The 21,143-nt window shown below is 59.5% G+C and overlaps 1 protein-coding gene across 4 annotated transcripts; it reads left to right on the top strand.

Annotated features, from left to right (window-relative positions):
- The first annotated feature begins 1,368 nt into the window (after window positions 1-1,368).
- Window positions 1,369-21,058, top strand: LTBP3 (latent transforming growth factor beta binding protein 3). 4 transcript variants are annotated; one of them, XM_019954814.2, is made up of 28 exons: window positions 1,370-2,235; window positions 5,075-5,404; window positions 5,640-5,764; window positions 5,937-6,042; window positions 6,227-6,319; window positions 6,460-6,582; window positions 7,068-7,226; window positions 7,317-7,502; window positions 8,048-8,064; window positions 8,141-8,213; window positions 8,392-8,481; window positions 10,306-10,431; window positions 10,516-10,647; window positions 10,785-10,913; window positions 11,152-11,274; window positions 11,495-11,617; window positions 14,369-14,491; window positions 14,723-14,842; window positions 18,020-18,148; window positions 18,446-18,613; window positions 18,796-18,879; window positions 19,182-19,310; window positions 19,414-19,551; window positions 19,646-19,786; window positions 19,932-20,093; window positions 20,193-20,273; window positions 20,357-20,488; window positions 20,639-21,058. In XM_019954814.2, the coding sequence occupies exons 1-28, from the start codon at window positions 1,914-1,916 to the stop codon at window positions 20,788-20,790; spliced, it is 3,816 nt and encodes a 1,271-aa protein (XP_019810373.2). In that variant the 5' UTR covers window positions 1,370-1,913; the 3' UTR covers window positions 20,791-21,058. The 4 variants fall into 4 exon arrangements, with proteins under 4 accessions (XP_019810372.2, XP_019810373.2, XP_019810371.2 ...); XM_019954812.2 differs by having other exon boundaries at window positions 1,371-2,235; window positions 5,562-5,764; XM_070782865.1 differs by lacking the exon at window positions 1,370-2,235 and adding an exon at window positions 4,046-4,220 and having other exon boundaries at window positions 5,562-5,764.
- The last annotated feature ends 85 nt before the right edge of the window (window positions 21,059-21,143 follow it).

Below are 21,143 nucleotides of genomic sequence, written 5' to 3'. Positions count from 1 at the left end.
CACATCTTACTGTAGGCAGAGGAGGGTTAGGTTCAGATGAGTATGAGGGAAAAATGACCGGAAAATGCTTAGCCCTATGCCTGGCAGGTGGTGAGCATCAGTACCACTCCCGGCCTCAGTGTGTGACCAGAGACCCCCCTGAGGGAGTGTGGGGGCTGTCCATACTACATACCCTCCTATCTCCCCTGGGGACACGGGACTGCCCCCCGCATCTTACTCCTCCAATACCTGTCTATCTGAACAGGGCCTGAGCCCACTGAGCAATTTGGGCAGGGGTCCACTAAAAAGTCTCCCTCGGTCACCCCAAATAAGCCCACCCTCAAAGTTAAAGCCATGAGTTACTTACACAGGTGTACCTCAAGTCATGTACCTGAACCCCTTTTCCTTCAGACTGCAACCCCTGTTCCCCCTGGAGAGAGGGTATCACCCTGTCTTGGCTGTGACCCGCTCTGGAGGTACCCTGGTCATACTCACCCCCTGCTGAGTTCTGTGAGTCAGAGACTGAATCGGGGGTCTCCCCTGGCCAGGTACCCGGTGATATGGCCTGGGCACCAGGCCACTGCAGCCCTCAAGGGCCTCCCTTCCAGACCAGTGGGCAGGCCTGGCTTCTCTCCAGCCTTGACCCAACTCAGGGCCCTTCCCCAGTCCCTGCCAGACCCTGCCCTGGGGCCCGGCTATGCCCCTCCCCAGCCCCAGGCCCTCAGGCATCACTCCCCTCCTCCCGGCTGTTAGCCTGGGAAGGGGGCCAGGCCCTGAGCTCAGACCTTGGCGATTCCAGAGTGTCTGAGGCCCAGAGCCAGCCCAGCCAGCCCGGCCAGACAAGGCGGAGGGGCGGGGGCAGGGTGGGCACCGGGAAGCCATTTACTGGGGGTTGGCAGGCAAGCTGGATTTCAAACTTTGCTCTATCTACTCTTCTTCAGGACCCCAAGGACTTCTTCCTGGGACTCCCACGGAGGGCATGGTGAAGGGGTACTCCCTCCTCGAGTCCTAGTGGGCAGGGGTGGACCGGTACTCATGAGAAGTGACTGAGGGGTGGTGAGACCCCCGCATGTGCAAAGGAGGCTGGGCCAGGGCTGGGAGCCCTGGGTTCCAGCCCCACCTGGCCTCCTACCAGCCGCGCGACCCCCGGGCCCGGCCCATCTTCCGCCTCCAGCCTCGGTTTCCCACTTGGATGCTACGGGGCGGAGGTGGGCGCGGGCCTCCTGGCCCCGCCCGGAGGAATCCGGCGGGGCGGCCAGCGGTCCCAGGTGAGGGCTCGCTGGAGCGGGCCCAGCGCGGCGGCGGCGGGTTCCGGCGGGGCGGGCATCTGGGGCGGGGACCGCCCCCCCTAGCCTCCACCCGCCCGCACACCCTCGCTCCCCCAGGCGGCAGCGACGACGCTTTAAACAGAAAAAAACTGTCTCCCTGGCCCGGGGCCAGCGTCCCAGCCCCCCTCGCCGCCGCCGCGCCGCGCTCCAGCCAGGGAAAACAACTGCTCACTTCTCCCTGCGTCCGCCCCGCGCGCTCCCTGCTTCCCGGCGGCCGCGGGAGCCCAGCCCGGCCGGGGGAGGCGCGGAGCGGGCCGGCCGCCCGGCCTTCCTCTCCCCTCGCTCCTCCTCTCCGCCTCAACTTGCTCCGGCCTCCTCGCTCCGGCCTCACGTTTGGGCCTCCGCAGGCCCCCGGCCCCGGCTCGTGGCTGGGCTCCTTCCCGGGGCGGTGGAAGTTTCTGGGCTCCCCGCGGTCCAGCCTCCATCTCTCTGCCTCTCACTGGGCCCGCGCCCGCGCCTGCAGTCCCCTCCACGCGCGCTTCCTCCCATCCTGTCCCTCGCTGCCCTCTCTGCGCCTCTCCCGGGGCTCCCGGCTTGCTTATCCCCCTCGGGCGTCGGGACCATCGCCCCCGCCCGGGCGCGCCCCCCCGGGTCCTGCGGCCCCGGATGCCCGGGCCCCGTGGGGCTGCTGGCGGCCTGGCCCCTGAGATGCGCGGGGCGGGGGCGGCGGGGCTGCTGGCGCTGCTGCTGCTGCTGCTGCTGGGCCCGGGCGGCGGGGCCGAGGGGGGGCCGGCGGGCGAGAGGGGCGCTGGCGGGGGCGGGGCGCTGGCCCGCGAGCGCTTCAAGGTGGTCTTTGCGCCGGTGATCTGCAAGCGGACCTGTCTCAAGGGCCAGTGTCGGGACAGTTGTCAGAAGGGCTCCAACATGACGCTCATCGGAGAGAACGGCCACAGCACCGACACGCTCACGGGCTCCGGCTTCCGCGTGGGTGAGGGCCGGGGGCGCGGGCGGGGGGCGCGGGGAAGGCCAGCTCCCGGAGCCCACGTGGGAGACATGGCAGCGGAGGCCTTGTGACCCTGGCGACCGTGGGTTCAGAGAGCGGAACCGGAGGGCCGCGGGCCCCAGGGGCTTCAGGGGTCTTGGGAGGCTGGAGTGCTGGGGTCGCGGTTGGGAGGGCTGCGTGGAAGCCTGGACTTCACAGCTTCAGGTTGGGGTTGAGGCCTAAGGTGTGGGGTCATGCTGGTGCCCTGGATGGCACAGGCTTCTAGGAAAGTGCTGGGTTCTGAGAGGGAGTCGAGGTCGACAGGCAGGGGCTTTTGCGGGGATGCCAGCTGGCCCAGGTCTCGGAGAAGGGTTAAGTATTCCCCCTAGAAACAGACTCGGTGAAAGAAACAGGAAAAGTCTTTAAAAAATGTCTCAAGTAGGGCCTGCCAGCGGTAGACACCTGCATTCCCTGGGAGGAGGAGCCAAGCTCAGGCTGGGAGTGAGGGAATTAGTTACTGGCGAGGTCTTAGAGGGGAGGGGCGTTGAGGCCTAACAAGTGGGGCACAGGCCTGGAGGTAGGGGCTGGCTTGGATCCTCGGTCTCTCCTTTTCCTGATGCCCCATCTGTGCTTCCCCCAGAAGCTCTGAACAGTTCCGCCTCAGAGTCTACCCCCAACTCCCCAAACCCTGAAAACTCCCCCTGGTCCTGGAGCCCACCCTTCTCCCAACATCGCTCTTCAAAGGGCCAGGCCTGGGGCTCGGCGCTCCTCCCCCAGGGCCCTGTGGGCCAGGCTGGGGGAGGTGTCCCAGCAGTAATTACCCTCCTGGACAGGGTAATTAGGCTAGGCCCACGATGGCACCAGCAAAACAGCCCCTCTCACACACTCCTATACTCACATAGCCACTACAGATCTGAGGAACCCCACAGATGTGGCTCACGCTTCTCATAAGATGTGTGCATGCGTGCTTACACATGGCATACACGCAGGGGTATGCCCGGGCTTTGGGCTGGCACACTGGGCTCAAGTACAGGTTTCTTTGTGTTATCTTGGGTGCACGTCTGCAGTGACTATGGGAGTGTTTATGTAAGCCTGTGTTGGTGTCAGAATGAGTCTGTGCATGTGTGTGTGTGATGAGATGACTGTGCATGTGAGTGTCCCTGGGCCCGGCCTCCCAAGCCCCCGGCCATCCTGCCCAGGCTGCTGTCTCCATCCGTGCTGCCCACATCCCTCAGGCTCGGTGCCCAGGCCACAGTGGGCGGGTGTCACTGGGAGGTCACCCTCACCGCTGTGGGTGACTCACTGGGAGGCAGGAAGGAGAGGATCCTGCCTCCCCCAGCCCAGGACACACCCCTTCTGCCCTGAGAATCTGGCCCCCAGAGGCCAAGCAGGATGGGCTGGGCTGGGCTGGGATGCTCGTAGCCAGGCCCCGGTGGCCTTGCATGTGGGCCATCCCTCTGAGGCCCTCCAGGTGTCCAGGGGGCAGCACCCCTACTTCCCCATCCTGGCAAGTGAGGGCAGTCCTGGGGGAGGGGCCGGAGAGGGGCTGGGCTTGGTGCACAAGCACAGGTCCCCAAGGCTGGATTTCAGATGTGAGTGTGTGACAGACAGACAGACAGACATCCCATCAGCTCCCTGAATTCACTCCTTCATTCATTCCCCCAGCACCTCCTCTGGCACCCAGAGCTGAGGCAGAGGGTGGGTGGGATGTGAGGAAGGGCTCTCCTCCTGGGGGAGGGGCTGGAAGGATATGATGTGAATATGCACAGATGGGGACTAGGCTCTGAGTGGGCAGAAATGGCATGGGTCAAGGCAGGGAAGCAGAAGACGTGGCACGTTTGTAGGAAACAGGAGATGAGTCCTGGAGCGTAGGGTGCACATGGAAAGAGCAGACGGGGATGGGCCGAAAGACGGTTCCTTCTGGGCCACGGAGAGCAGGCAGGGAAGCTAGCTGGGAGCAGGGCTGTGACTGAGCCGGAGCTTTACCCGAGGCAAGTTTCTCTGAGGGTGCTTGGGACGTGGACAGGCAGGGGAGGGGCAGGGGGCATGGGGAGGAGGGAAGATGGATTATGAGACATTACAGAGGCCAGAACTGGCTGGGGTGGGAGCAGGGGAGACTGGAGCCTCAAGACTCAGTTATGAATGACCGGGCAGGCAGGGATCCCAGTGGTGGTCCAAGGCCAAGAAGAGGTGGGGAGGCAGAATGCTGATTTCTGACAGGGTCCCCTGGGTGGAGTTGCTTAAGAGAGGTCCCAGCGGAGTACAGCTCAAGTTGGCAGTGGTGAGGTGCAGGCCCTGGGATGGCTGAACAGAGGGAGGGAGAGCCCAGAGGGGGCTGAGTCAGGGGAAGGACTGAGGGGCAAGGAGGAGGCACCAGATAGAGACTGGGTGTCCAGGAAAGGCCCAAGGGGAGGGAAAGGCTAGTCCATCACCATCATCAGCTGCTGCTGCTGCTTATTAAACACGCTCTGTGCACTGGGCACTATGCAGAGTTTTGGACAGGCCTTGCTTCATTTAATAGATGGGACCGCCCTACAGATGAGGACACAGGCCTGGGAGGGGAAGTCAGTCGCTCAGGGTCACGCAGCTGGCACAGGGTCTCCTAGCTAGGATGCAAGTTCAAGATGCCAGTGGCCCCTAGGGTATAAGGATGTTGGGGGACCTAGAGGGTAGCATGTGTGTGTATCTGATGTGTTACTAAGGCCAGCTTCCCAGGGAGGACAGAACCAGTGGGTGGCTTGGAAGTAGGGAGGAGGGGAAAGAAGAGAAGGATGTGGGTGAGGGACTGGGTCTGGGCGCTGGCCACAGGGGTCTGCCTGGGCCCTGACCCACCTCTCCTCCCCAGTGGTGTGCCCCCTGCCCTGTATGAACGGCGGCCAGTGCTCCTCGCGAAACCAGTGCCTGTGTCCCCCGGACTTCACGGGTCGCTTCTGCCAGGTGCCGGCTGGAGGAGCTGGCGGAGGCGCTGGCGGCTCAGGCCCTGGGCTTGGCCGGGCCGGGGCCCTGTCCACGGGCGCGCTGCCGCCCCTGGCTCCAGAAGGCGAGTCTGTGGCCAGCAAGCACGCCATGTACGCGGTCCAGGTGATCGCCGATCCACCAGGGCCCGGGGAGGGGCCTCCTGCCCAGCATGCGACGTTCCTGGTGCCCCTCGGGCCAGGACAGATCTCAGCGGAAGGTACCAGGCAACGGGCAGACCCCGGGAGGCCGAGGTGGGCGGGCACTGGCCGGGGTGGGCAGGACCCGGGCGGGGCCAGCCCTGGAGGAGCTCCTCGCCACCACCTGCCATCCGGCGCTGCGGGGCAGCCCTGAAGCCGCCGTGCCCCGCCCCCCAGTGCAGGCCCCGCCCCCCGTGGTGAACGTGCGCGTCCACCACCCGGCCGAGGCCTCAGTCCAAGTGCACCGCATTGAAGGGCCCAACGCCGAGGGCCCGGCCCCCTCCCAGCACCTGCTGCCGCACCCCAAGCCCGCGCATCCCCGGCCACCCACCCAGAAGCCCCTGGGCCGTTGCTTCCAGGACACGCTGCCCAAGCAACCAGTGAGTGAACCCATAGACGCCTCTCAGGGCCGCCCTGTTCCAATCCACCGGGTTTGCTCAAAACTGGAGGGTGTCCTGCAGGTTGAGTGGGGGGAGGAGGAAAAGGGCCCGAGGAGGGAGGCCAGGTGAGGGCTGGGCAGCCTGTCACCCCTGTCCACACTCCTCTCCCTAGTGTGGCAGCAACCCCCTCCCGGGCCTCACCAAGCAGGAAGACTGCTGCGGGAGCATCGGCACCGCTTGGGGCCAGAGCAAGTGCCACAAGTGCCCCCAGCTGCAGTGTGAGTGCCCTGGCTCGGTGAGATCTCTGCCCTCCCCACGGGGCACACCCTCACCCAGCCCCTCCCATCCCTGCAGCTGGATGCCACCCGGATCCCCTCAGTACCCCACTCCCCCACCCAGTGCGGTCTCTTCCCTCTCTGCAGCCCCCGTGTCCTCTCCTGCCATGCTCTCCTCTCTCCACAGACACAGGGGTGCAGAAGCCAGGGCCTGTACGTGGGGAGATGGGCACTGACTGCCCCCAGGGCTACAAGAGGCTCAACAGCACACACTGCCAGGGTATGGGCCAGTTGTCACTGGGGGGGGGGGGGGGGAAGGAAGGAGGCGGGGCTGGGGTAGAACCCTGAGGTTCCTGGAGCAGATCGCTGTCACCTTGTGGCCCCAGCCTGGAGGGACCAAACTCTCACTTATTACCGCAGACATCAATGAGTGCGCGATGCCAGGCATGTGTCGCCATGGTGACTGCCTCAACAACCCTGGTTCCTATCGCTGTGTCTGCCCACCTGGCCATAGCTTGGGCCCCTCCCGCACACAGTGCATTGGTGAGACTCGGGGGTCCTTGGAGGTCACCAAGTATGGGTGGAGGGTAAGGCTCCAAACAGTAAGGATCAGAGGTCACAGAGGTCAGAGTGGGGTCAAGGGTTGACTGCTAGAGGAGCAAGATCTAAAACAGATGGGGTCAGGGATCAGTGGGTTCAGGAGTTGCATGAGATCTGGAGTAAGAGGTCACATGGGGTCAGGGGTTATGAGAAGGCAGTGTCATATGAGACCAGGGGCTTGATGAGTGGGAGGGATCAAGTCTAGAGCAGCTAGAATCAGGGCTCAATGGGTTCAGAGGTCACAGAAGTTTCAGGTATTACATGAGGTCAGAATAATACAGGTTTCAGGGGTCAAATGAATTCAGGGTCAGGGACAACACGAGAATCAAGGCCTCCTGTGCCAGAGAGGTGAGGTCTGGGGCAGCTGGGAAGAGGGGCGTGGGCAGCGTTCAGGCCCAGATGCCCATGCCCATCACTGGCCCCTGCAGCGGACAAGCCGGAGGAGAAGAGCCTGTGTTTCCGCCTGGTGAGCCCTGAACACCAGTGCCAGCACCCCCTGACCACACGCCTCACCCGCCAACTCTGCTGCTGCAGTGTCGGCAAGGCCTGGGGTGCCAGGTGCCAGCGCTGCCCAGCTGATGGCACTGGTGAGCCAGGGGCCTTTGAGGCTGGGGGGCTGTCTGTGAGCCTGCTTCTCCAGGAAGGGCTCACTTGCCTGCCTCTTGCTCTGGCCACAGCTGCCTTCAAGGAGATCTGCCCAGCTGGGAAGGGGTACCACATCCTCACCTCCCACCAGACGCTCACCATTCAGGGCGAAAGTGACTTTTCCCTTTTCCTGCACCCCGATGGGCCACCCAAGCCCCAGCAGCTGCCCGAGAGCCCCAGCCGGGCACCACCACCTGAGGACACAGAGGAAGAGAGAGGTCTGGCCCGATCCCTCCTGTTTCCTGACAGTTGCAGAACCCCTAGGTCTGACACCTTGACCTTTGACCCACAGGACCCAAGTCTAACCTCTAGCTCCTAATCCCAGACTAGCATTGGCCCCCGGAGCTGACACTCTGACCCCTAACCAGTGTTGTAACTAAGCCCAGGATGTCACCCCTGAGCCACGGGATTTGATCATTTATTGCCCTCCAGGTTCAATCCTCTGACACCAAGACACTTTTGATTTCCAGATCAGGACACTAATGCAGCTCAAATGCTGCCTCTAGATCTGACCCTCTGACCCCTGACTCAGGGATTTGACCCTGGCTATAAGCTCCCAAGCTGAGGACCTTGTCCAGCCATCGCTTCACTGACCTGTGATGAAAACATTCCCAGACATCAGGATCTAATCCTTGATGCTTGACCCAGAGACATGATCGTTGAACTCTCAGGGACTCTGACCACACATGTCCAACTGCCAATCCCAGACTTGACTCCCTTCTCCCAGCCCAACACTTAATGGCCCCATCTTCTTCCCTTCTAGGGGTGAGCACAGACTCAGTGAGTATGAGAACTCAGGTGGGAGGGGCGGGGAGGCCAAGGAGACACAGAGGGTTCACGCTGCTGTCGCCCGCAGCCAGTGATTGAAGAGCAGTCAGCGCAGCAGAGCCACCCGACTGTCACCGTATCTCCTGCCCGGCCCTACCCGGGTGAGCTGGGCCCTGTAGGGACCAGTCCTCAAGGGCTGTCACTGACGGGGAAGTTCACAGCTTAGGCACCAGGGGGCGGTGCAGCTGGGTGTGGAGTTGCCGGCCCCCTGACCTGCGGGGAGAGGGGCGGCTCTCTCAGCCTCCTCACCCGCTGATGGTCGTGTGCTGCTGCCCGCAGAGCTGATCTCCTGGCCCCCGCCGCCCCAGTTCCTGCCCGACTTGCCCCCGTCCCGCAGTGCGGTGGAAATCGCCCCTACTCAAGTCACAGGTAAGACCCGCCCACCTAGGTCACGACCCAGGTAAGCCACGCCTCCAACTTAGAGTTTCTCCTCCCTCACCCCTTCCAATCCTTCCGGAGGGCTGACACCCTCAAGGGCTTACTGTATGCCAGACCCTGGGCTGGGGACTGGGGAAGCCTCGGCGTGCAACACTCTGAGACGCCACTCTGCCCTCAGCTGATCCGGGTGGTGTGATGGTCAGGCCAGTCTGAAGGCATTCACAGTCAATGAATATTTATGGAGCACCTACTATGCACAGGCACTGTTTAGGTGCTGGGGACACAGTAATAAACAAAACAGACAAAAATTCCCTGTCCTTGTGGAATAGACAGACAGCAAACAGATCAATGAGTCCAAATCTAGTGTGTCTCATAAGGGCTGTGCAAAAGTAAATCAGAGAAGAAGGAAGGAAGTCTGGGTGTTGTGATCATATGTAGAATGGCGATGAGAGAAGCCTTTCTGAACAGAGCTTTTAAGAGTGTTAGAAATTAACGACAAAATGTGGGAAAGAAATGGGCTAGCAGGTTGGGGAAAAGGACATTCCAGTTTGGGCAGAAGTTTGGGCAAAGGCATGGAAACATGAAACCCTGGTTTCATGGAGAAGAGAGAAACCACACATAGATCAGTGTTTCTGAACTAGGAGAGGGCCAGCTCAGGGAGCTTTAAGAGGCTTGGATTTGATCCCAAAGGCTGTGGGAAGTGTCTGCATGGTTTGGGGCATCATAATAATTGCTAGCTATGGCTGAACAGTTGCCCTGGGCCAGGCACTGACTGGAGAGTTTTACATACTAAATACCATTTAACTTTCTTGACCTCTGTGAAGTGGGCACGGCTAGCCTCATTTTCCAGATGAGAAAACTGAGGCTAAGAGAGGTTCAGTAGCTGATCCCAGGTCACACAGTTGAGCCGGATTCAAGCCCATGTCTGGTTGGACTCCAGCCACAAGGAAGCCACCAACCCAATTGAAAACTGGAGGCTAGATGAGCTCCTAGTGGAAGATGGCTGCCCAGGAAATCTGCACAGGCTGGGATAACCCAGTGACAGCCTGGGGGCTGTGGGAATGTGGAGAAAGAGGCACTTGGGGACACTTATCAGAGGATGGGGTGTTAAGGAGACTAGGGAGAGTCACTCTAAGCAGAGAGAACAGCCTGCAAGAGCCCACTGGCCAGGTGTGTTTGGGAGGGAGTGGAGTTCAGCCGCCAGGGCTTCCTGGGGCTTCCTAGGGCAGGGTTCAGGGGAGGGGCCACAAGGAGGAAGAGGTGGGAGGCAGGGAGTACTGTGAATACTAGGAAAGAAGGTAAGGAGGCTTCCTGAGTCTGATCACCTGTTCCAGCCAGGGTTCCCAGGAAACTAGCTCCTGCCTGCCTTGAGAGGGGGAGGAAAACTTCTGGAATTGGGGGGAGGTGGGCAGGTCTCTAAGGCAAGGGGTGTTGGTTCACTTGTCTGGAGGATATTGGTGTGATTGAGGCGACAGAGTTTGAGGTGTTGAGGTGACTGGAGTCAGAGTATAGTAAGTGGAGACAGAAGTATCAAGGGTCCTGAACTTGAGGAGGTGGGGATGCCAGGGACCTGGGATCATGGTTTGGGGCTACTTGGGGTTGTGATTTTGCGGTTATCTGTGATGGAGGTGTAGGGAATCCTAGGATGGGGGGCATGGCTGTATGGAGATCTGAACTCATAGTGCGACCAGGCTCAGTTATCGGCGTCGAGAGTGATGGGGTGTCCAGTTCTTCCCTGGGAATGTGGCAGAAAGTGACTGCTCCCTGCCTGCCCCCTCTGACCTGCCGCCCTTTTCCCCCGGGCGCCCCCCGCAGAGACGGACGAGTGCCGACTGAACCAGAACATCTGTGGCCACGGAGAGTGCGTCCCGGGACCCTCGGACTATTCCTGCCATTGCAATCCCGGCTACCGGTCGCATCCGCAGCACCGCTATTGCGTGGGTGAGCGTGGAGAGTGGGTAGCGCGGCGGCGGCCCTGGCTCCCGACCGTCGTGTGACGTCTCCCCACCTGCGCGCCCTTCTCAGACGTGAACGAATGCGAGGCGGAGCCTTGCGGCGCCGGGCGGGGCATCTGCATGAACACCGGCGGTTCCTACAACTGCCACTGCAACCGAGGCTACCGCCTGCACGTCGGCGCCGGGGGGCGCTCTTGCGTGGGTGAGCACGGAGTGGCCGGGGGCGTGGCCGGGGCCGGGGGCGGGCCCGGGGATCGGCGGACCCGAGGGGCTCTCCCGACCGCATGTCACCCCCTCCGCCGCCTTGCATTCCCCTCGCGCCCCCTTCCTCCCGCTCAGACCTGAACGAGTGCGCAAAGCCCCACCTGTGCGGCGACGGCGGCTTCTGCATCAACTTTCCGGGACACTACAAGTGCAACTGCTACCCCGGCTACCGGCTTAAAGCCTCCAGACCGCCCGTGTGCGAAGGTGGGGAAGACCCATCCGGACCGACGCGGGTCCTCAGTGGTGCCTCGGCCTAGGGTGGGGGCGGAGGGCCTCACTCCCGTCTCTGCCCACCCCTGGGCCTCTCGGAGGTTTCGGACTGGAACCCAGAGGGCCCGCTTCGCCTGGTCGATCCGTGACAGAGGGAGGCCCTGCCGAGGCCCCTGAGCACCTGTCCGGCAATGTTGTCCCCAGACAAGTCTTCTTCCTTCCTACTGCGCAGACATCGACGAGTGCCGAGACCCTAGCACCTGCCCGGATAGCAAATGCGAGAACAAACCTGGGAGCTTCAAGTGCATTGCCTGTCTGCCAGGCTACCGCAGCCAGGGGGGCGGGGCCTGCCGCGGTGAGCATGAGGCTGGGGCCCGGGTGGGGCGGGGCTTCGATCACAAGAGGAAGGGGCCCTTCGGGAGTTGCCCCGGTGATGGGGCGGGGCTATTGGCGTGGGAGTCGGCTCCAGAACCCGGCTTCCACACCCTCCCCCAATTCTGGAAGGAGGGTCTCCCATCCCCTCACAGTACCTCGTCCAGTGGGGCGGGGTCCGAGGCGAGCCTTCTCCGCCGCAGATGTAAACGAGTGCGCTGAGGGCAACCCCTGCTCTCCGGGCTGGTGCGAGAACCTTCCGGGCTCCTTCCGCTGCACGTGCGCCCAGGGCTATGCGCCCGCGCAGGACGGCCGCAGTTGCCTGGGTGAGCGACAGCCCTCCCCGCCCTGCGTCCCTCCACCTACTCGAGCGTCGAAGTTGGGGACCGGGTTACTCCATCTGTCGGCCGGGAAACAGCTAATTCGCAGGCACCTTCCTTTCACTGACCCACTCACTCACTTTCTCCACAACCTGACGGAGGAGGGGGCCGCGGAATTTCTAGGTAGGAAGGATCTTAGGAGGCAAGGCTTGGAGCTGCGTTTGCAAAGCAGTTACTTGAATATGGAGTGGAAGAGATATAAAAGAAAGGGGGTGTCAGTAGTCCTCTCCCCCCACCGACAATAATGTTTCTTATGCATCAGGAGACGGGCTGAGGGATGAGAGTCAGAGAAACTGGAGAACCATGGACACCGACTGTGGAGCGCAGGGCTGTCGGCCTCAATGGAGTCTGGGTGTTTCTGGGAAACCTCAGGGGGACTGGGAGAAGAGGAGGCGTGAGTTGTCTTAAAGGATCAACAGGAGTTAGCCAAGCAAAGAAAGGAGAGAGGGAAGAGTATGCCAGGCTCTGTGAACACCAGCACAGAGTGTACAGGGAAAGTAAGGTGTAAGTAGGGGGTGGGGCTGAGGCTGGCTGGTGAGGGGCAGGCCCCCACCTCCTGAAGGGCCCACCTAAGGAGGTTGAGCTTCGCCCTGAAGGTATTAGGAGGCACCTGAAGCATTTTAAGGGGAAGAATGACATTTGCTGTTTGTTCTAGAAAGTTCCCTGATGCCCATTGTGCAGAGGACTGGAGGTCTGGTGGAGACTCAGGACAGAGACAGTGGTGGATGTGATAATAGTGGCCTCAAAGATGGTCATGAGACAGTGTGATATTAGAGAAATATTAAAACGAGTTACCTGGGCTTGTTAACTGGATGTCAAGGCGAAGGAGAGAGAGGAGTAAGGGGTCTCCAGGTTTCTAGTTTGGGTGACTCAGTGGGTGCTGTTCACTGGGATAGGGTCCCTGGGGTGAGGCGTGTTTGAGAAGGAAGACATTAAGTTTCCTGTTGGACAGCTGAGTGTGTGGTCCCTGTGGGTCTCTCAGCTGGTGATTCCCACAGAGGGCCGGCGGTATAGATTGGAAGCCTTGGGCCAGACACACCCAGTTGCGACTGTGGGCTGTAGAGCTGGGGGGTGCACACTAGGGGAGCTGTGGAGCCGTGGGGTGCACACTAGGGGAGCTGTGGAGCCTCGGGGTGCACACTGGGGGAGATGTGGAGCCTCGGGGTGCACACTAGGGGAGCTGTGGAGCCTCGGGGTGCACACTAGGGGAGCTGTGGAGCCTCGGGGTGCACACTAGGGGAGCTGTGGAGCCTCGGGGTGCACACTAGGGGAGCTGTGGAGCCGTGGGGTGCACACTAGGGGAGCTGTGGAGCCGTGGGGTGCAGTCAAGGAGGGTGAGTCCAGTGAGCGGAGCATGGTGGACACTGCCAGGTCGGCAGAAGGCAGGGGGATAGGAGCGGGAGACGGGGGAACGGGGGGCCTGGGGGGCCGGTTGGGGAGGGCAGGCATCGAGGGCAGAGGAGGATGCGCTAAATGCAGTAGAGAGGTCCTTGTAACTAAGAACTAACCAGGGAGATGAGAAGGCGGCCTTAGCAGGGTAGCTTCTGTGTCCTGAGGAGAGGCCAGAAGACGGAGGCAGCAGGTGAGGAAGAGCGAGTGGGGTGGAGGCTGTGGGCTGAGGAGAACGGCACAAGTTTGGACCTGCTGAAGGGCATGGGGCTCCCTAGGCCTCCCCGGTGTCAAGGCCTGAGAGGAGGAGGAGAGAGTGGTGCAGCCATGCAGAGGATCTAGCCCAGCTGAAGGCCACAGGGAGTGGAGTGGCCTGGGGTGCTCCGCGTGGTGGCCAGCCTCAGCCGCACTCAGCACCCGGCATCCTGAGAAGCAGGCGAGGGCTCTGGCTTTGCCACAGCAGAGGGGAGGCAGGAGAGGTGTTCAGGGGCCCTTGGGGAGAGGAGGTGAGGAGGGGCCTGGAGAGCAGCAGCGGAGGCAGTGCGAAAGGAGCCGAGTCTGAGACGCCGGGGCCTGGAGATGGCGGGGCAGCTCCCAGTCCCTTGTACTGAGAGCAAGTGGCTGGCGTTGAAGTGGAGGTCGCAGACACTGAGGGAAGGACTGTTGGATCAGAGGCTGGGCCTGGCTGGCCAAATGGATGTTGAAAACGCCCAGGATGGAGAGGGAGAGAAAGGGAAAGGGAGAGCACTAGGGAGGTGGGTGCTGATGGCAATAGAGAGGTGGGAGGCCGGGGTGGGGTTCAGGTGTCCTTCAGGAAGTGCGGGGTTTGGAAGGGGTCTGGGGTGTGGGTGACTACCAGCTCCCCCTAGAAAGGACTGCACAGAAGCGTGCTCTCAGAGCCAAGTCCCTTTACTGCACAAGCGGGAGAAATTATTCTGTGAGACTGAAGATATAGGGGAGCTTACTTATAAAGGGAGCCCTGGCAGTGGGGGAGGGGCGGGAGCAGCCACCAGAGCAGCTGGGGCCATGAACCCGGGGCAGAAGGCGAGGATTGTTTGGTGAGGGTGGACGAAGGATAGGGAGGCCTGAGCTCTTTGGAACCAGAAATGGCCCAGGGTTCCTGCCAGCACCTGGCCTGGTCATTAGGGCACGGTGTGCCACACAGGGGCGGGGTGAGGGGCCCATGCTTGTCTCCAGCTCCACCTGCCTCAGCTCTGGTGCTCCAGGCCGTGGGCAGGAGTGGGAAGAGGGGAGCAGAGACACAGCACCACCCTGTCCTAGCCCTCTGATGGCCCCTGTGCCCCACAGATGTGGACGAGTGTGAGGCTGGGGACGTGTGCGACAACGGCATCTGTGCCAACACTCCAGGCTCCTTCCAGTGTCAGTGCCTCTCTGGCTACCATCTGTCAAGGGACCGGAGCCGCTGCGAGGGTGAGGGGAGACCTCAAGCTGGGGGGCTGACCTGTTCCCCCCTGTCCCAGACCTTCACTGCCCAGGCCCCAACCCCAGGGGCTGTGAGCAAGCCCACCACTCCATGGCCAGCCCCCATCCAGATCCAAGATAGGCCATGGGGTGTGGGCCCTACCCAGGGCTCTTCGGAAGCCTTAGGCTGTGAGAGTGGGCTTTGTCCCTGAGATTCTCCACCCCTTTGATTCCCTACAGACATCAATGAGTGTGACTTCCCTGCAGCCTGCATTGGGGGTGATTGCATCAACACCAATGGCTCCTATCGATGTCTCTGTCCCCAGGGGCATCGGCTGGTAGGCGGCCGGAAATGCCAAGGTATGGGGGGATTGGCTGAGAACTCCCAAGGAGCAATGGCAGCAAGCAGTCATCTCCTAGACACACTGTTGATTTGTCTTTCCATCCATCCATCCACCCACTCATTCATCTTACTCTTTCACAGAAAATAATATAACAGTAATAATGACAGTAATTAGATGATGCTTATTACTATGTGCCAACTCACCCCTCAATGCATTCATCCAATAAGAGTTTCAGTTCAGTTGCTCAGTCGTGTCCGACTCTTTGCAACCCCATGAATCGCAGCACGCCAGGCCTCCCTGTCCATCACCAACTCCCGGAGTTCACCCAGACTCATGTCCATCGAGTTGGTGATGCCATCCAGCCATCTCATCCTCTGTTGTCCCATTCTCCTCCTGCCCCCAATCCCTCCCAGCATCAGAGTCTTTCCCAATGAGTCAGCTCTTCGCATGAGGTGGCCAAAGTATTGGAGTTTCAGCTTTAGCATCATTCCTTCCAAAGAAATCCCAGGACTGATCTCCTTCACAATGGACTGGTTGGATCTCCTCACAGTCCAAGGGACTCTCAAGAGTCTTCTCCGACACCACAGTTCAAAAGCATCAGTTCTTCAGCGTTCAGCTTTCTTCACAGTCCAACTCTCACATCCATACATGACTACTGGAAAAACCGTAGCCTTGACTAGATGGACCTTTGTTGGCAAAGTAATGTCTCTGCTTTTGAATATGCTATCTAGGTTGGTCATAACTTTCCTTCCAAGGAGTAAGCGTCTTTTAATTTCATGGCTGCAGTCACCATCTGTAGTGATTTTGGAGCCCCCAAAAATAAAGTCTGACACTGTTTCCCCATCTATTTCCCAAGAAGCGATGGGACCAGATGCCATGATGTTCGTTTTCTGAATGTTGAGCTTTAAGCCAACTTTTTCACTCTCCACTTTCACCTTCATCAAGAGGCTTTTGAGTTCCTCTTCACTTTCTGCCATAAGGGTGGTGTCATCTGCATATCTGAGGTTATTGATACTTCTCCTGGCAATCTTGATTCCAGCTTGTGCTTCTTCCAGCCCAGCACTTCTCATGATGTACTCTGCATATAAGTTAAATAAGCAGGGTGACAATATACAGCCTTGACGTACTCCTTTTCCTATTTGGAACCAGTCTGTTGTTCCATGTCCAGTTCTAACTACTGCTTCCTGACCTGCATATAGGTTTCTCAAGAAGCAGGTCAGGTGGTCTGGTATTCCCATCTCTTTCAGAATTTTCCACAGTTTATTGTGATCCACACAGTCAAAGGCTTTGGCATAGTCAATAAAGCAGAAATAGATGTTTTTCTGGAACTCTCTTCCTTTTTCCATGATCCAGCACATGTTGGCAATTTGATCTCTGGTTCCTCTGCCTTTTCTAAAACCGGCTTGAACGTCTGGAAGTTCACGGTTCACCTATTGCTGAAGCCTGGCTTGGAGAATTTTGAGCATTACATTACTAGCGTGTGAGATGAATACAATTGTGCGGCAGTTTGAGCATTCTTTGGCATTGCCTTTCTTTGGGATTGGAATGAAAACTGACCTTTTCCAGTCCTGTGGCCACTGCTGAGTTTTCCAAATTTGCTGGCATATTGAGTGCAGCACTTTCACAGCATCATCTTTCAGGATTTGAAATAGCTCAACTGGAATTCCATCACCTCCACTAGCTTTGTAGTGATGCTTTCTAAGGCCCACTTGACTTCACATTCCAGGATATCTGGCTCTAGGTGAGTGATCACACCATCATGATTATCTTGGTCATGAAGATCTTTTTCGTACAGTTCTTCTGTGTATTCTTGCCACCTCTTCTTAATATCTTCTGCTTCTGTTAGGTCCATACCATTTCTGTCCTTTATTGAGCCCATCTTTGCATGAAATGTTCCCTTGGTATCTCTAATTTTCTTGAAGAGATCTCTAGTCTTTCCCATTCTGTTGTTTTCCTCTATTTCTTTGCATTGATGGCTGAGGAAGGCTTTCTTATCTCTCCTTGCTATTCTTTGGAACTCTGCATTCAGATGCTTATATCTTTCCTTTTCTCCTTTGCTTTTCGCTTCTCTTCTTTTCACAGCTATTTGTAAGGCCTCCCCAGACAGTCATTTTGCTTTTTTGCATTTCTTTTCCATGGGGATGGTCTTGATCCCTGTCTCCTGTACAATGTCACGAATCTCCATCCATAGTTCATCAGGCACTCTATCACATCTAGTCGCTTAAATCTATTTCTCATTTCCATTGTATAATCATAAGGGATTTGATGTAGGTCATACCTGAATGGTATAGTGGTTTTCCCTATTTTCTTCAATGTAAGTCTGAATTTGGCAATAAGGAGTTCATGATCTGAGACACAGTCAGCTCCCGGTCTTGTTTTTGCTGACTGTGTAGAGCTTCTCCATCTTTGGCTGCAAAGAATATAATCAATCTGATTTCGGTGTTGACCATCTGGTGATGTCCATGTGTAGAGTCTTCTCTTGTGTTGTTGGAAGAGGGTGTTTGCTATGACCAATTTACTGAACACCTAATATTTGCCAGGTTCTATGCTATATGCTAGATACTGAGCAATAACCCAGGGTTCCTTGCTAGGAAGACAGTCTCCCCTAGGAAGGAGCCCTGGGTAAATTGATTCTTACAATTCAGAGTGCTAAGCGCCAAAAGAGGTCTGGACTAGTGATTAATTGCAACCAAGAAGTGACAGTTGTATTGGAACTTGAAGTATAAACAGGCTTCCCTAAAGCATAAGTAGATTCCCTAAGCAGAGAAAAACAAAGGATGGTATTTACCAGGCCCAAAGAAGAGTATTTGCAAAGCACAGAGATCAGGAAGCAGAGCTAGTTGTGTTTTTAGGGAGAGTAGATACCTTGGCCTAGACATAGAGCTGAGGGTCTTAGTGGTTTAGAGCAAAGGGTGATGAGACAAAGATACTGGGAGAGCAAACTGAACCCCCAGATGCTGAGCTGAGAGCTAGGGCTTCATTCTGTTAGCGCTTGTGAAGAACAGTGCACTGAATGTGTATACATCGACCCCTGTGCACAGACCCACACGAGTGGCTTTCCTGTTGTGTGTGCTTTGAAGTCAAAGTGGAAATTCAGGTTCTCGGCTTGTGTGAGGCCCTTGAGGCCCACCCCCAGGGAGAGAGGGGCTGGTTTCCCTCTGAGTGATTCTTTCTGCTCTTCTCCCCCCTGAAGACATAGATGAGTGCAGCCAGGACCCAGGCCTGTGCCTTCCCCATGGGGCCTGCGAGAACCTGCAGGGCTCCTACGTTTGCATCTGTGATGAGGGCTTCACACCCACCCAGGACCAACATGGCTGTGAGGGTGAGTGCCCTCTCGGCTCCCTCCTCAATCTAGACGCTGCCGTTGGGACTCAGAGTTGGACCTGGTCCCACCCTCTGGAATATGAGGAACAGGAAGAAATTTCTTTTGCCTGGGAGACCCTGGCGGGACCAGACCTGTCAGGCGGCCCCTGAATGCCACACTGAGGATGGAGCTTGGCTTTCACGTGGCAGCTCCAGGAGCCAGGCGATGTGGGGGCACAGAGGGCAGAGGTTGGTGGGCAGTGTGGACAGGCAAAGACACAGTGCCAGACCCTGAGCTGCTCTCCCCTCCCCTCAGAGGTGGAGCAGCCCCACCACAAGAAGGAGTGCTACCTTAACTTCGATGATACCGTGTTCTGTGACAGTGTTCTGGCCACCAACGTCACCCAGCAGGAGTGCTGCTGCTCGCTGGGGGCTGGCTGGGGAGACCACTGCGAGATCTATCCCTGCCCAGTCTACAGCTCAGGTCAGGAGCCGGGCAGGCCTTTCCCCTTTCCAGAACCTCAGTTTCTTCATTTGGGACCGGACTGGGGAAGAGGGCCCCTTCCTGAGTTGGTGGGAAATGAGGCCAGAGCTCTGGCCCTATGGCCAGGACGTACGTGCTCAATCCTGCTCTTTTCCTTCCCCATGGCCACTGTCTCCCTGTAGCTGAGTTCCACAGCCTCTGCCCAGACGGGAAGGGCTATACCCAGGACAACAACATTGTCAACTATGGCATCCCAGCCCACCGTGGTAAGCCCCAACATGGCTCCGCCCACTTGGCTCGCCCGCTCTGCCCTCCGGTTTGGACCACCCCGATCCCTCCAGTGCTTGCTTGTCAATTGCGGGTACTGGGATAAGGCCCGCCCACTCTCTCACCGACTGCCCCGCCCCTCTCCCAAGCCCCGCCCTATCGCCTTAAGTAGGCGTTGGGAAAAGGCCATAGCAGACTTTTCGCCTTTCCACGGTAAGCGCCACCCCCACGTCCTCTGCTGCGGGGCCTCAGAGGCCCGGCAGGTAGAGGGTGCGGTCGCCCACGGCCTGTCGCTCTGCAGACATCGATGAATGCATATTGTTTGGGGCGGAGATATGCAAGGAGGGCAAGTGCGTGAACACGCAGCCCGGCTACGAGTGCTATTGCCAGCACGGATTCTACTACGACTCGAACCTGCTGGAATGCGTGGGTGAGTGCAGCTGCCCCCGTGGCCGTGGGAAAGCAGCCAGGAGACACGCAAAACCACCCGACTGCAGGCCGGTTCCTACCACTCGCGCTTTTCCTCCCCTCAGACGTGGACGAGTGTTTGGACGAGTCTAATTGCCGGAACGGAGTGTGTGAGAATACGCGCGGTGGTTACCGCTGTGCCTGCACTCCCCCGGCCGAGTACAGCCCGGTGCAGCGCCAGTGTCTGAGCCCAGAAGAGATGGGTGAGGCCCGGGTCGGTCCTCTGGGGAAACGGGAGAGAGGCTAGCCGAGCCAAGCTGTGATTTCCACCCCGACCCATCCACTTGCTGCCCGCAGACGTGGACGAGTGCCAGGACCCCACAGCCTGCCGCCCTGGCCGGTGTGTCAACCTGCCCGGCTCCTACCGCTGCGAGTGCCGCCCGCCCTGGGTACCCGGACCCTCAGGCCGCGACTGCCAGCGCCCCGAGAGCCCGGCCGGTAAGGGCGAGGGTCATCTTGGGCTCTCCAGAACACTGTGTGCCCCGTGGAGGCCCGGGGCCGTCGTTCCCACGAGGGTGGATTGGAGCGGGGGAGGGCGGCCCCTGCTTTGGGCTCCTCCCTGACGCCGGGTCCCCCTCCGCAGAGCGTGCCCCGGAGCGGCGGGACGTGTGCTGGGGCCAGCGCGGAGATGACGGCATGTGTGCGGGGCCCCTGGCCGGGCCCGCCCTCACCTTCGATGACTGCTGCTGTCGCCAGGGTCGAGGTTGGGGAGCCCAGTGCCGTCCGTGCCCGCCGCGCGGCGCTGGTGAGCATGCCTGAGAGGGGTTGGCCCGGAGGGAATTTGGGGGCCGAGCCGAAGTGAATCAAAGCCATTGACTGCTGATCGCCCCCCTGCCCCTCTCAGGGTCCCAGTGCCCGACGTCGCAGAGTGAAAGTAATTCTTTCTGGGACACGAGCCCCCTGCTGCTGGGGAAGCCCGCCAGAGGTGAGTGTAGCTGGAGGGACAGAGGCGGGTCCGCGGCCATCGCCGGGGGCAGTGTTGACGTCTCATTCTCTCGGCCCGCGCAGAAGAGGACAGCTCAGAGGAGGATTCGGACGAGTGTCGCTGCGTGAGCGGTCGCTGTGTGCCGCGGCCGGGCGGCGCAGTGTGCGAGTGTCCTGGCGGTTTCCAGCTGGACGCGTCCCGCGCCCGCTGTGTCGGTGAGCCGCGCCGAGGGGGCGGGGCCAGAGGGCATGTGGGCGTGGCGGGGCGGGGTCAGGCCCTGCAGAAGCTCGGCTCGGACCAGAAACCAAGGGGTCGCACAGCTTTGGCGCCCTCTTAAAGTCCTCACTTGTCACCCCCACTTCCAGACATCGATGAGTGCCGAGAGCTGAACCAGCGCGGGTTACTATGTAAGACCGAGCGCTGCGTGAACACGAGCGGTTCCTACCGCTGCGTCTGCAAAGCTGGCTTCGCGCGCAGCCGCACGCATGGAGCCTGCGTGCCCCAGCGACGCCGCTGACACCACCCTCGGTCTGGACCTTCGCAATCACCGAGGGGTTTCTGCCCAGCAATTGGGGCGAGCTCGGCCTCTCGCTGGTGCCCCGACTCGGGGCTCGGACCCAGGGACCCTTCGGGCCCGTAGACCCCTTCCCCGCGCCCCATGTTCCAAGGGCGCCCCTGCCGGTTCCGCCTGGCTCACAGGCAGATGTTGGGTCTGTCTGGCGCTGCCGGCCTTCCTTCCAGAGGGCATTTCCCCAGAAACTGATAAATCAGATCGTTTCTCTTTACTCTTGGTTTTCGAAGTAAATTGATGTTCATGTCCGTGATGGGCGCAGACTCCAAAGGGCAGCGCCAGACTCTAGCCTCCTTGGA

This window comes from Bos indicus, chromosome 29 (assembly GCF_029378745.1).
Source record: "Bos indicus isolate NIAB-ARS_2022 breed Sahiwal x Tharparkar chromosome 29, NIAB-ARS_B.indTharparkar_mat_pri_1.0, whole genome shotgun sequence".
Classification (NCBI taxonomy): Eukaryota; Metazoa; Chordata; class Mammalia; order Artiodactyla; family Bovidae; genus Bos; species Bos indicus.
The sequence above is the reverse complement of the archived record's forward strand: the minus strand, read 5'-3'. Positions and strand labels throughout refer to the sequence as shown.